Source organism: Macrobrachium nipponense, chromosome 25, assembly GCF_015104395.2.
Source record: "Macrobrachium nipponense isolate FS-2020 chromosome 25, ASM1510439v2, whole genome shotgun sequence".
In the NCBI taxonomy this organism is placed as follows: Eukaryota; Metazoa; Arthropoda; class Malacostraca; order Decapoda; family Palaemonidae; genus Macrobrachium; species Macrobrachium nipponense.
Window position 1 is genome coordinate 77,517,438 of NC_087214.1, and position 14,588 is coordinate 77,532,025.

Sequence of the window (14,588 nt, forward strand, 5' to 3'; positions counted from 1 at the left end):
ATATATATATATATATATTATATATATATACATATATATATATATTATATATATATATATATATATATATATACATAACACACACACATACATACCTAAGCTCTCTGTCGAACTCGATGGAGGCATCAAAGCCAAGTTCGAGGGAAGAATGTAATTCACTCGGTTTCATGATATCACTTTTCCGTTCCCATTGTGGGTAATATTGAATTGGTGACGCAAATTGCACTATATTTACTTCATTATAACGAACCCGCATCGCGAAAAACCCCAAAAAATGTCAAACCATTGTCATAAATGTCATTTCATTGCCAGACACCTAAACTGAAATAAGTTAATATGTAATAGAGAAGAAAAATAATTAAGGTACCAATAAAGTCATTGATTAAGAGGCAACAAGTGGTGAGAGCAGTTTTTGGTGGTGCTTTGTTCAACTTTAAATGATTCATCGGTCAGCTGCGGTGAATAAAAACAGCGATTCATTGGTGACTGATTCATTCTCTTTTCCAGGTGGCCATAAGAGGAAAATGTCAATTCTGCTACAACCCAATCAATCAAATTCATGACAGAGGAGTGATATGCAAATCACAAAATCTGCCTTTCTGTGTCACCAATGAAAGTCCTTAGCCGGTTCGTTACGAGTACATTGAATTGCATTCTCCGAAGGAAAGAAATCGTAGTTGGGTGAGATTCCCATTCAAATCTGAAGGAAGAAAGAAAAATGTTAAGCTTTGTTTCCGACAGCAGTTCCATTCATCTGCTCTCTTGAAATTTCATCCATTTTCAGGTTCATTCTTTGAAAAATGTGAGAGTTATTGTGCATTTTCATTTCTTGCAGCGTCCCGGCGTCAACACCTACGACAACTCCAGGTAGGAGGTCTGAAGGATCATCCCGTCCATGTTATACCTGACATGAGATGTTTCAAGTCGATTCACAGTCTTCGAGATTGCAACATGACTTTCGTGATGTAGAATGACCTACTAAAGCTGTCTTTTGTCTTTCCTCACAGTCAACTGAAATATTTTTTACCTTACCCTTCCTTACCTTCAGCTAAATTAATCTTTTGTCTCAGCTTTAAATTCAACATTCGTCTCCCCTTACCCTTAGTTCAGCCAATGGCTCCTGTTTATCTTACCTTTAACATTCACAAAGGTTTGTGTTGTCTTACCCTCGGCTGAAACTTTCTATTGTCCCACCTTTATCTTCCACTGAATCTTTCTATTGACTTCCCGCTACTTTCTTTAGTCACACTTCCTTTCAGCCAGGGATTTGTTTTGTTTTTTTGACACTTTTACCTTCAGCTAAAGGTTCCTTTTACCCTTGCATGTAACTAAAGGTTCCTTTTGTCTCAGCCTTGCCTTCAGCTAAAGGTTCCTTTTACCCTTCCAAGCAGCTAAAGGTTCCTTCTGTCTGAACCTTGCCTTCAGATAAAGGTTCCTTTTACCCTTGCATGCAGCTAAAGGTTCCTTTTGTTTGAACCTTGCCTTCAGCTCAACTCTCGTTTACCTTTAGCTAAATTTTCTTCTGCTGGACCTTCGCCAAACGTTCTAGTGTTTTACCTTTACACGCAACAGCATCTAGACATTTTCGAACAATAAACATCTTGCATTATTGGCGATTCTTGTCAACGTTTCCGAAAAATTGTTCGATACAGCAGTTATTCGTCAAATAAATGCTTTTGAGATTACCGCATATGATTATTATTTCGTCCTTGAAAATGCCCTTGAGATTTAATTTTTAGGGAAATTTCTCCCTTTGCTGTTTGTGACGGATGTGAAAGAAATACAATAAATAGTATTGTAATATTGAAGGACTTGAATTACCTGCTCTTCTAATTCGCCCTCTGTCGCTGTTTCTTTCTCTCTCTTCTCTCTCTCTCTCTCTCTCTCTCTCTCTCTCACACACACACACACACACACACACACACCACACACACACATATATATATATATATATATATATATATACTATATATATATATATATATATATATATATATATATATATATATATATATATATATATATATATATATATATATATATATATATATATATATATATATAGAATGGTGGTCATCGACCTTATGAGCCCAGTGCTTTATCACTGGCCTTTGACCGCCACCTAAATATCCATACATATATATATATATATATATATATATATATATATATATATATATATATATATATGTATTATATAGTATTAATAGGTAAATATTTGACAAAGCCTGGTTTTTCATATCATCTAATAGGAAATGTGGACCTAAGAAGTCGAACCGACACTCTTTTCTTCACATTCCTTGCCGGCTTTCTCTAATACGAGTGAAAGCGGTTTTGTCTTTGGCAGGACGCGGAGGGAAGACCGTTTTCTTCGCTCTGAATACAGACAGCGTCTGAACAAACTTTGTTATGAAAACTGAATACGTTCCCTCAGAAATCGTTGCATAATAGGAGCCACAAAATACTTCCTATCCCTGACAGAGTAAACAGATAAGCTTGGGAACGATAAGAGACATCGGATATCTAATTTTTTAAGTCCTTCTGACAACAGTGAAGGAATCTTCGATATGTCAACTGTTCCTTCAGAAGTATGCTAAGCAAGTGTGTGTTAGTAAAGCAGTTGATTTTTCGGCAGTCTGGAGACGAGGTGAACATGGAGCATGTCTCCAGGATATGACTCGTTACAGATAAATGAAAAGATGTAAGATTTTGTACGTATTTTGAGATTTAGGTCGAGAATATCATACAGTACATACTTGCAGGAATACTGATACAGTTGCCTATAGGCGTGTGTGTGTGTGTGTGTGTGTGTGTGTGTGTGTTCTGTTTGCATAATAGGAGAGCTTTCGAAGAGGATACAGGAATCCAAGAGTTTCCCTGTAGTATATGAAACTCGATGAAAGGGAACTCTAATTTTTCAAAGCATTCACGACACTTTCTTTGAATAATGAGGGGAAAGGTGATAATAAGAAACCAGCATAATTCCTCTCTAGTCCTTTTAATGACTGCTGTCCAGAAAAATCAAAATGATGCCATCAAGCAGACACGAAATGTCCTCAGATTACTTTGCGTATTTGATTCACTACATAATTTAGAAAAGAAATTTACAGGCATTGTATAAAAAAAATATGATATTTATCAATCACTAAAAAATGACATCGATAGTAACATGTATCTGCCATTGAAAATGCTTTGTCAATAACCAAGTGTTTATGTACTTTTAAAATGAGAACATTATGAAAGAATATTCTCATTCGGTTCCTTCCTTTGGGAATTCCCTTCTAATTCCCTTTCCCTTTATAATTCTGGAAGTATATTTTGATGCAATTTGCACCATAATCTGGCAACATTATAAAAGGCACGAGCCACTACGCGAGCTGGAACCGGCCTCTGATGTCTACCCTACCCACCCGATCCCCTACCTACCCCGCCCCACCCGAGGCGGACAAACAGGTTTGCAGGAGGAGGGTGGATATCTCCCCTACCCACCCGTTTCACTACCTACCTGGCCCTCACCCAGGGTGGGGAAAATGATTTGCAGGGGGTGGGTGGCTGTGTCATGTCTCCCCTACTGCTACTCGGTGAGGACAAAAATAAAAGACCCATTCGGATCTTATTTGTATAAAATTATGTTAAAAGGAATTACAATAAAAATCACTGCAATAAACTGTGCCTAACCAGCAGTAAAGATTTGTCCTCATCAAGCTAATTTGAAATCCTTTATATTTTTTCTTCCTTTATCTGAATAAATGGTGGTCAAATGCATCAATCAATTCTTTACTTAATAATATTGCATTATATGGCTAGCCATGAAATCAAAAGGATGAAATATGAAAATTGAAGATTTAAAAAAAAAAAAACCCTGAGTTTGTTTATCCGTCACAGTTGCTCGTGCTTTCTAAGATTCAAGCAGAGAGTTTCTTGATGGAAGTACAGAAACTGCTCGACCAAATATGAAGAAAATACTAAATGGCAGTCTAGTTAAAGACCTCGAACAATAGCGAGAAAAATATTTTTATGCTGGTTGTCAGTTGCAACGATTATATCCATGTTATATTTGCGAGGGAAATAAAGAAAGTAATAAATAAACTTTGACCGTGTACTCCTTCACCCAAAACATTTACATTGAGCGGCCAGTTGTGATATGTTTTATATACGTGTCAAAAACAGGTGTTCTATAATTTGATTGATATGGTACAAAATTATGTGATACACGAAATATGTCAAAAAAGCAGATTTTTATTAGACTAAAGACAAATACTAGAATGCAAATTCTAAATGATGAGTGGTTTGAACTCAGACATCCAGTTGGACCAAAACATTCAGTGGCAACACTGTTCCGGATCTTATCATCTTTTCCTGCAATCGCTTATCTACGACAGTTTTTTTTAAATATCAAAGCGATAAGGAAACTTCAGATGATTTTTATAATATCCTGACAATCCTAGATTAGATACAGAAAGTAGTCACTAATTTTGATCACACTGGTGCTGTCGTTTCTAAATCAGGCTGAACTTATGTTAAAAAGGACTCATGCTTATGAGAAGTACGTCAAATCTGACTCATACGATTTGTACATTACATACAATATTATTCTCAAAACCTGATATTCTTACAACTTATTTCAGCGTTTTAGACTTTAGGGAAAATCCTTCTGAAACAGACTAAATATCGATATTCGCACATCGGTTTTTTTAACTATCTCTGTTACCTCTGACCCAACAGTGTGCAACTGTTTGCATTAACTAATTGTCTCATTTTCAGAGCTACCTGAACCACAATGGCGGCATGAAACCTTTACCTGCCTATATGCACACACAGAGACAGTGATTTGCACACTTGGACAATATCAATTTAATAAGAAAGCGAGCCTAATATACCAACCAAAGAAGGTTAGATGCATACATAAAAGTCAACGCGAAAGTAAACCAATCTTACAGTATAGACGCTCGAGCTAAAGAGAGCATAATTCACTAGCACAGTTAATTTGTATATATATGCATAGGGAGCCTTTATGCCCTGGTCTCCTCCCCCTTTCCCCCCACAACACCCCCTCACCCTTTTGCATCTGCATTCTTCCTCTCCTGGGTAGCGAGAAATCATCTTCCTATGGGTTAGCAGTGGTTCCGTACGTGAGGTGTACTCACTCCCCACCAGGGGGTCATTTGATTTTCAAAGGGGGTGGGCGGCCGAACTAGAGACTGTTTAAACAAAGTTAATGGCCTTTCAGGATTCCTCCACGCGAACATATAAGAATTGTATATCATAACAGGGGGCCATCAGGATTTTAGAGGTGATTTGGGGGGCATGGCCAAAAAAAAAAAAGAAAAAAAAAAGGTTGGAAACCGTTGGGTTAGACAATTTTAGTTTCGTCGTTTAAATAACTCACTGCTTTAAGTATTGTGAAGTGACGTCATCAGTTCCCAGATATATCCAAGGTATATTTAGGGCAGATGACATTATCATCCAACTTTCAATGTCTTATAATGAACTTTGTAGGTAATTTCCATCCAAGCATTTTTGTTTTTGTTTTTGTTTTACCAAAGACACATTCGAGTTTTCTTTAAATTATGGCATGTCAGAGACTAACCATTTTCCCTCTAAGAACAGTACCATTGTTCCCTGAAAGTATGTCCTCACGATACCAGTTTTGCTCAAACAAAAATATCCTGGAAAGGCAACGAAACATATCAGCTCAGAATGACTAGACGGATGAAAGACGAAACCGCAGTCGGTTATCTTGAGTTGCCTTATGTCATCGAAAGACTGGATTGCCTCCTTCACAACTTGGAGGCCGTCCTCCACCCTCCCGAAGAGGCCCCTTCCCTTGATCATCGCCCTGGATCGTCTCTGGGTGCTGATGTAGAACTGCGAAGCCGAGGTTTCTGCCCGCTTCCCCCAGACGCTCCCAGCTCTCCAGGGGTCGCTCTTCTTCTCGTTTTCCATAGGGACAGGGACCAGAGGTGCCCCTCCTTCTCCTGTGTTCCTCGCGTAATCTCCTCCCCTGATGTGCTCCCTGTTTTGACCCTTGCCCCAGGTCTCGAGCAGTTTGGAATTAATGTAGGAAACTTCCTTCATCCCTGAGCACAACAGAGCGAAGTTCTTTGCTCTGGGATTGTCTGGTAGAAGCCTAATGTGAAACTCTTCCCAAGACCTTTTCCTTGGATCCGATCTCGAGAAAAGACAGCATCGATTTTTCTTTCAGGGACATCAGCTCTTTATACTGCAATGAGAAATGAGTGCAATGGTTCATACCTATTTCTACAGAATCATTCGCTCTAGGATAAATCTCTCTTAATGAAAAAGATTACCAAGAAGAGTTTTCCAAAGATTTTTTTATATACATAATTAAAGGGAACCTAAAATATGATATTATGGTATGAACGGTTCCTCAGTTCTTCCAAAAGGAACTTCATGTTGTATACTTTGTTCTATGTTTAAGCTCAAAATCAAATAGTTGTGTTTTACTATCTACAGAAATTACAAAGAAATAACTAACCATAATTATAAGAATTGTAGGTAGCAAGAAAACTTTATATTTGTCATGATATGTACATTACAACTATAAAACCCGAGTCAAGACAAGTGAAAGGCACATACCCCGATGGTGCGGGCATTCTGAGGAGGAAGTTTGTTTAAGAGGCAATGCAAGTAGAGGTGATTCCCCCGATAAGAAATCTTGGCGCAGGAAACCTGACCTCGTCCACGCTGAACAGCAAAGAGCAGCTCTTGTTCTGCTAAGAGTCTTATATCCTCTCCCATCTGCAGCACGATGTCACCCTATTTTAGACAACAAAAAGTTAAAAATGAGCTTATCTGCGAGCTACTTGAACTCTTCCTTTTATGCCCTTGGGTACCCGTACCCCACAATCGTAATGTACGTTAAGGTCAGGAGCTGAATGCACGTACACAGTGACAACTTCAAATGTAATGATTTTAGTTTTCTGTAAAAGGAAATTATTAACATGACTTTGTCTGTCCGCCCTGAGATCTTAAAAACTACCGAGGCTAGATAACTGCAAATTGGTATGTTGATCACCACCCTCCAATCATCAAACATACCAAATTCCAGCTCTCTAGCCTCAGTGGTTTTATTTTATTTAAGGTTAACCATGGCACATGCGTCTGGCACCGCCGAGTCCAATTCCGACTGCTGCCTAATCGTAGCTGAGGGTATCATACTGCAGCACATCGAGTGTTTCATACGCTGTACAGAAAAGTTTCTTGTGCAGAAGCGAAGTTTTTACTCGTTTTATTTTAGAAAACCTTCGAATACTGAGAGATCCTATATAACTGTACTAAACACCATCTTAAGGGTAGTCTTGTAGGGGTGCCGATCGTAAAAATATTTGCCAAAAATACACAAATCAAGACAGGCTAATGAAATTTTCAGGCATTATTAGCACTATAATAACGCATATTCTCTGTGAGTTTTATCATCCTACAGGGAACAAAAAATTTTTTTATGAAAAAAAATGTGAAATTCAGGGCCCCTTCTACTAAAGGTTATTTGGTGATCGGTGAGAAACTACAGTCTTGATAGAAATTCGGTCTTACAGAATGTTGGTATATCTACCTGGAACATGCACATAAAAGTATTATCAAAAATAACATAAATAAGCACATAATAACAAAAAAAAAGAGCAAACACTTCAGGTAAGTTCAGCGAAGCCCCGCGAAAAATTGAAACAATAGCTAGGAAGAAATATTCAGAAAAAATTCAAACCTCGATTTAGGGACAAAACCTTCTGAGAGTTAGTCTCTTGATAGCCTAAAACATCTAAAAAAATTATATTATTTAGGACAATCAAAGAAATCCCCCCCCCCCCACTTCTTCCGAAAAACCAAACCAGAGAAAAAGCAAAAAAGCGATTTTTTCTGAGGACAAGAAACTTGAAAAATTAGTTTAGATACCCCTAAAATGGTTTTCTGAGATGAAACTACTCGTAGGAAACGTAGAAAACGACATCGACCAATTTAGAGAGATATACTATAATATTTGTGATTTCCATATTTATCGGCTGTGCTTTCGCTTCAGTTGTTGCTCTCTTTTTTTTTTTTTGTTAGTACATGCTTATTTACTGTTCTATTTTTGATAATGATTTATGTGCATGTTCCAGGTGGATATACCAACATTCTGTAAGACCGAATTTCTATTCAAGACTGTAGTTTTCTCACCGATCACCAATAACCTTAGTAGAAGGGGCCCTGAATTTCACATTTATTTTCATAAAATCATTTATTTTCCCTGTAGGATGATAAAACTCACAGAGAATATGCGTTATCATAGTGCTAATAATGCCTGATAAATTCATTAGCCTGTCTTGATTAGTGTATTTTTGGCAAATATTTTTACGGGGACTTCACGTTAAGAGCGCACAGAGATGCAGCTTAGGCAGTGTTGAGAATTTTGTTCAAAACCTCTGGTAAGGATGAGTCTTTTGCTTTCTGTTTTGTTTTATTTTATCTTTTTTTACGTTTATTGCGACTGGCTTAGGTAACGAAGGCTGTCTTGGATGGGGTGTAATAATCTCTGCCGTTGGATATAGATTCTTAGTCACTGGAGGGTGAATATAAGACCGTTGAATATTAGAGAGAGAGAGAGAGAGAGAGAGAGAGAGAGAGAGAGAGAGAGAGTAAATGTAATGCACATTGACGCCATATTTCTTTGACGATATATCTTTCACTCATCGAAAAAAAGGAAATTCTTTGTGTTCCTGTGCAATGGTGTGAAACGGCTTAGATAAATGATGACTGACAATATATCATACTGATATTCTAAGAATATAAACGGCAATTTCATAGGCAAATTGGAACTTTCGCTGGCTAACAGTTATTTTAATGTTTTGCGCTGACACATCTGTTATACAGTTACCATAGTTAACAATAAAGCCAGACAAAAAGATTAGTACTTATTTCATGAATTAAATTCATGAACGTTTTGTTTTTTTCGAAATCTTCAACATAATTGATGTTCGACTTTCTAGACCAAATCCTCCGACTGTGAGTCTCTCATTTATATCCCCACTAGGCTAAAGACTAGTCAAATTACCCCAGGCAAGTCAGTTTCTGGGCCATATGGCAATTTTCCACCAAAAAAAAAAAAAAAAAAAAAAAAAAAAAAAAAAAATACCTAACTGGATGCACCAATTTATTTGGAAACTTTATTTCAGTACCCGATAACAGAATAGTTAAATGTTGTGCTTTCCCAGGTTTTAGGGGACAATGAATCAGAAGAATGGTTTTAAAGATGGTAACTATACTTGTTTTTTTTTCCATCTGTCCACCCACCTGTGGTGTCTGCGTTTAGTAACACTGCGTCCCGGGCTTTAAATAATTACTCTATGTGTAAGTTTTAGGTAAATAAAAGGATATCTGGGTGTACATTTGCAACTGAAAAGTGTTTTAATAATTTACTTTATGCGAATTGCACCGTTAATATTCGAAGTAGGATATGGTTATTAATGTTGAATGTAAGCTGCCTTTTCGGGGTGGCGAATGGAACAGCCAGACGCAGTGGCAGGAAAAGTACTAAAACGCACTTTATAAGAATTAAAAGTATATACTGATATAATTACTTGTAATGAAGTAACACGTAGCTTAGTAGCAGAGTAGGTGTGGTCCAATAAAGTTAACATCTTGCAATAGTGAACAACGAGATAAGCACTTTTCCCGCCACTGCGTCTGGCTGTTCCATTCACCACACCTTAAAGGCAGGTTACATTCAACAATAATAACAATATCCTATTTCGAATATTAACGGTGCAATTTGCATACAGTAAATTATTAAAACACTTTGCATTTGCAAATGTACACCCAGATATCCTTTTATTTACCTAAAACTTACACATAGCGTAACTATTTAAAGCTTGGGACGCAGTGTTACCATGTACGAGCACCACAGGTGGGTGGATAAATGGAAAAAAACCGAGTATAGTGATAGTCAGCCTCTTACTTACCGTGATCACTTCAGGCAAGTTTATCTTTCTGCAGAATGTAGAACTCCGGAAGACTAAGTTGCCATTTATTTCTTCAGAGTTTATGATTTCGAGAATCAGGTTAACTTTGTCTTTCGTCGATTTGCAGACCTAAATTATGAAAAAGACAATTTTATTTTCAGAAGTGCAAATAAAAGAACAATATTATTTTGATTTTCACACAGGCACGGTCACTTACCATTTTCCGTTCGCTGCATCAGGTTATTGTTAATTTATTGAAAGTTTAACCTTGAATGGTACATAACTTTAGTCTGATGTTCAGACAGACAGACATTGAAATTGAATAGGGTGATTACCTTTTCTGCATTTTTCAATGCATCCTTATTTTCTGGAGGCAAATCATGATTGACCATCCATTCCTCGATCTCATGATGACACACGTCGGCCATCCCAAGAGAATTTGCAGCGTCTCCTGAAGTTTTTGCTTGTTCAAGTTCTTCAGACACAACCTGTAATTCCTTCCGTTTATTTTCCGATTCCAAAATTTGGCTGCGAATTCTATTACTCTCCCTCCCCAGCTCTTGGATGGCCATTGTGTTTAGGTGGACGAGCACCTGGAGTTTGGCCCTTAATTCGCACTCCACAGTCTCGATGGCAGCGTTCAAGTCTTCCTCCAACGGAGTTATCTTGTTCAGTCTGTCTTTCAGCTGACCTTCCCTGACCTCACAGTCCTTCACCAGTTGCTCTGTGGCATCTATGTATTCCTTCATCATTCGTGCCATCCTCTTTGACATGGGATGGGATCCCTTGCCTCTGTCTGCCGAATCCTGGAACCTCATGAAATCCTCCACGCCATAGTTAATTTTGAAATGCTTAGCTGAGATGCCGCTGACATATTCGCGGCAAATGGGACAAAACGAGGCACCACTGCGGAGCATTGTGTCAATGCAAGAGGTGCAGAGATGATGTGAGCACTGGAGATTTCGTGGTCGACGATCTTCCCCATTGAATTCCTGTTTGCAAACAGGACATTCTCTCGGATTGCGAAAGGTGTCCTGCAAATGAGAGAAACGTCGCTATTGACTCACAGAAGGAATACTACTGTCACGGGTAAATGGCAGCAACGCCAACAATAATTAGTCCTAGATCTATCTGCAGGTCTGTACGTTGGTTAAATCATTTTCTAAGCAGAGCCTGCAACGTGAACAGAAGATATCATTGAAATCATCCCAACCACAATAATAAAGACAAACAGCTCCTTATGGCCTGTCCACACCAGCGGGCATGCCCGTCGGGCACTTCCCACTGCTTATATTTTCTATCGCTTATGGAGCAGTATTACCAGACAGTCACATCGTTCTGGCTTCTACTCGGTTGGTCAGTATATTGGAACGAGCTATGGGAACAGTGTTTGCCCGTCGGGCAGTGCCCGCTACTGTGGACAGGGCTTTATAGGAATGTGGAAGGTGCAGTCACCTTCCTTAGAACTGACATGCGAATCTTGCAGGTTTTCTCTTGCAATAATATAATATTAATGTAATAAGAAAGTGAGGAAAATACTTGAATTCACGTGGGCTCGAATATATTTTTTAATAATGGGGCGTGGTACCAGTAACTGAAGAAACTCCTGAAGACATGCACAATGGCACTCATACTAAACATACATACTAGCCTAAAACAGAATTTGGATCATAGCAAAGTATTAGAAGGTGCATATTTGTGACACACTAGTAACAGAAAGGGCATATGTAATATATTCAGGAAAATGTTCATATATAGTTATGTAATATATATGCATATATACATATACATATACATACACACACACACATATATATATATATATATATAGTAATAATACATATATATTACATAACCATATGCGATATTCGCATGTCAGTTCTAAGGAAGGTGACCACACCTTCCACATCCCTTTAAAGCCCTCTCCACAGTAGCGGGCACTGTCTGATGGGCAAACATTGTTCTCATAATCCGTTCCACTATACTGACCGACTGAGTATATATATATATATATATAATAAAAGGAGCCCATAAAAACACCAAAATATAGAGAGAAAATACTATATTTCAGACACTGTTGTTTCTCTCTTCAGATAAATGAAAGAGAAAAGTTACAGAAAAGGTTACAGACATCCATCCACAGTTAAGACACTTTAACCTTCTTTAATCCACATAAGTGTTGCTTGAATGAAAACTTTATCATTGACATCTGAATCCCAAGCGCCCTTTAAGATGTTCATTACCTGTCTCTGTTTAAACAAGGTCGATTCTATCATTTGGCTCTCGTACCGACAGTTGCTGCTATAAATTATACATGACAAATTCCAGTTTATTCTGTGGTTATGTTCATTTATATGGTTGAAAATGGCTGAGTTCTGTTGTCTGTACCTGACCATTTATGTTGATTTAATCTCTGGGGAAGTGATTTCTATGTAAAACCAATGTAAGATTGGTCACAGTCCAGGCAAGAGATTTCGTAAACCCTGTTTCCTTGGGGGATGTCTTTTGTTGGACGTTAATCAGGGATTTGGCTAAGGTGTTTGGGTAAATGCAAAAGGATTAGATTTTCTGAGAGTCTGGGTTACCGTCTTAATCCTGTCCAGGTGTGGAATCTTTATTTTATTGTTGGGTGTCTCTCTGGTCTTGTCTTGAGTGGGTTGGTAGAAAATTACGTTTGCTTTGTGAATTGCTTTTTCAGTTATATGGTCAGGATACCTTAAAGACGAAAGTTGCTTACGAATTAGTTCAAATTCTTTTTCCAGGAAATCTGGGGAACAAATTCGTAAGGCTCTTAAGAACAGGTTGCTGGCTACACCTCTCTTGATAGGAATGTCGTGATAGCTAAAGTAGAGAATGTATGAAAGTGAGAACGCTAGTTGTCTATAATGTGGTAAATTTGTATTCTGTCGTGTCTCTAATTATCAAAACATCAAGCAAAGGAATTTTGTTGTCTGTTTCCCATTCAACTTTAAATTTGATGCTGGGCACTAATACTTTTAATTCTGAAAGGAATTAATTGAAATTGCTGCATCTATTATCCCAAAATGTTAGAATTTTTCTCCCAGTCACATTAAACATTCAGAAGATTTTTGTCACAAATTCAGAGAAGCACATATACCCTTCACAACATAAAACTTTTAAGCCTTGACGTAGATTCCCTATTCACAAAAGTATCAGTGCAGGACGTTCTTCAGTTTTTGAGGGAAAAATTAGCCCCCTATTCAGATCATTTCCCATTGGCACTTGACAAAATAACAAAGTTAGTTGAATTATGTGTATCTAATAACGTATTTTCATTCGGGGACTCATTCTATAAGCAAAAATTCGGGTGTAGTATGGGTTGTCCTTTAAGTCCTGTTTTAGCCAATCTATACATGGAATACTTTGAAACTACAGTAATATATTCAATAAAACCCAAAAACATCCTTCGGATGAGATATGTAGATGATATTCTAACATTTTGGGATAATAGATGCAGCAATTTTAACAAATTCCTTTTAAAATTAAGTGCATTAGTGCCCAGCATCAAATTTAAAGTTGAATGGGAAAAAGACAAAAAAATTCCTTTTCTTAATGTTTTAATAATTAGAGACACGACAAAATACAAATTTACCATATATAGAAAACCAACGTTCTCACTTTCATACATTCACTACTTTAGCTATCATGACATTCCTATCGAGATAGGCGTAGCCAGAAACCTGTTCTTAAGAGCCTTACGAATTTGTTCCCCAGATTTCCTGGAAAAAGAATTTGAACTAATTCGCAAGCATCTTTCATCTGTAAGGTATCCTGACCATATAACTGAAAAAGCAATTCACAAAGCAAACGTAATTTTCTACCGACCCCCTCAAGACAAGACCAGAGAGATACCCAACAATGAAAATAAAATTCCACACCTGGACAGGATTAAGACGGTGACCCAGACTCTCGGAAAATCTAACCCTTTTGCATTTACCCAAACACCTTAGCCAAATCCCTGATTAACGTCAACAAAAGACATTTCCCAAGGACACTGGGGTTTACCAAATCCCATGACTGGACTGAGACCAATCTTACATCGGTTTTACAGGAAAATCACATCCCCAGAGATTAATACAACTTAAATGGTCAGTTAGGTATGGACAACAGAACTCAGCTATTTTCAACCATAAAAATGAACATAACCACAGCATAAACTGGAATTTGTCACATATAAAGTTTTCATTCAACCAACGATTAAGAGGATTAAAGAAGGATTATCAGTGGGAGTGATCAAAACTGGGTTAACTGTGGATTGATGTCTTGGTATAAATACCACCTTTTCTGTAACTTTTCTCATTCATCTACCTGAAGAGAGGAGTAGTAGTTTCCGAAATATAGTATTTTCTCTCTATATTTAGGAATTTTTATGAGCTCCTTTTATTAGATGGAATTCTGTTGCAAAAGAAGATTTTTACCAGTGATTTATATATATATATATATATATATATATATATATATATATATATATACACACACACACACACATACATATATATATATATATATATATATATATATATATATAATATATATATATATATATGTATATATATATTTTATATATATATATATATATATATAGTTACATTTTCCTCCATACATTAC

The 14,588-nt window shown here is 37.2% G+C and overlaps 2 protein-coding genes and 2 long non-coding RNA genes across 6 annotated transcripts in view; 3 read left to right on the forward strand and 1 right to left on the reverse strand.

Annotated features, from left to right (window-relative positions):
- Positions 1 to 1,686, forward strand: part of LOC135199564 (uncharacterized) — a 12,139-nt gene extending 10,453 nt beyond the window's left edge. The window contains exon 5 of one of the 2 annotated variants that reach the window (XR_010311098.1): positions 508 to 806. This is a non-coding gene — a long non-coding RNA (uncharacterized LOC135199564). Of the gene's footprint in view, positions 1 to 507; positions 807 to 835 lie in introns of those variants that run through there. The other variant, XR_010311097.1, reaches the window with a different exon arrangement.
- The window catches only part of LOC135199117 (uncharacterized), a gene marked incomplete at its 5' end in the record, with an annotated part of 413,213 nt that overhangs the window by 30,809 nt on the left and 367,816 nt on the right, over positions 1 to 14,588 (forward strand). The window lies entirely within an intron of this gene.
- LOC135199565 (uncharacterized) overlaps positions 1 to 14,588 on the forward strand; it is a 47,705-nt gene that overhangs the window by 25,815 nt on the left and 7,302 nt on the right. The window lies entirely within an intron of this gene.
- LOC135199552 (uncharacterized) lies at positions 5,988 to 11,026 on the reverse strand. The gene is made up of 4 exons (XM_064227709.1): positions 10,295 to 11,026; positions 9,960 to 10,088; positions 6,601 to 6,780; positions 5,988 to 6,223 (listed from the first exon to the last, which is right to left on the reverse strand). The coding sequence occupies exons 1-4, from the start codon at positions 10,874 to 10,876 to the stop codon at positions 6,131 to 6,133; spliced, it is 984 nt and encodes a 327-aa protein (XP_064083779.1). The 5' UTR covers positions 10,877 to 11,026; the 3' UTR covers positions 5,988 to 6,130.

Excerpts from the sequence above, each read along its gene's own strand:
- LOC135199552 (XM_064227709.1), bottom strand. The coding sequence starts at position 10,876 with ATGCTCCGCAGTGGTGCCTCGTTTTGTCCCATTTGCCGCGAATATGTC. Across the intron at positions 10,089-10,294 it reads CATTGAAAAATGCAGAAAAG|GTCTGCAAATCGACGAAAGA; the intron begins GTAATCACCCTA and ends TTCATAATTTAG. Across the intron at positions 6,224-6,600 it reads AGAATGCCCGCACCATCGGG|TATAAAGAGCTGATGTCCCT; the intron begins GTATGTGCCTTT and ends TTCTCATTGCAG.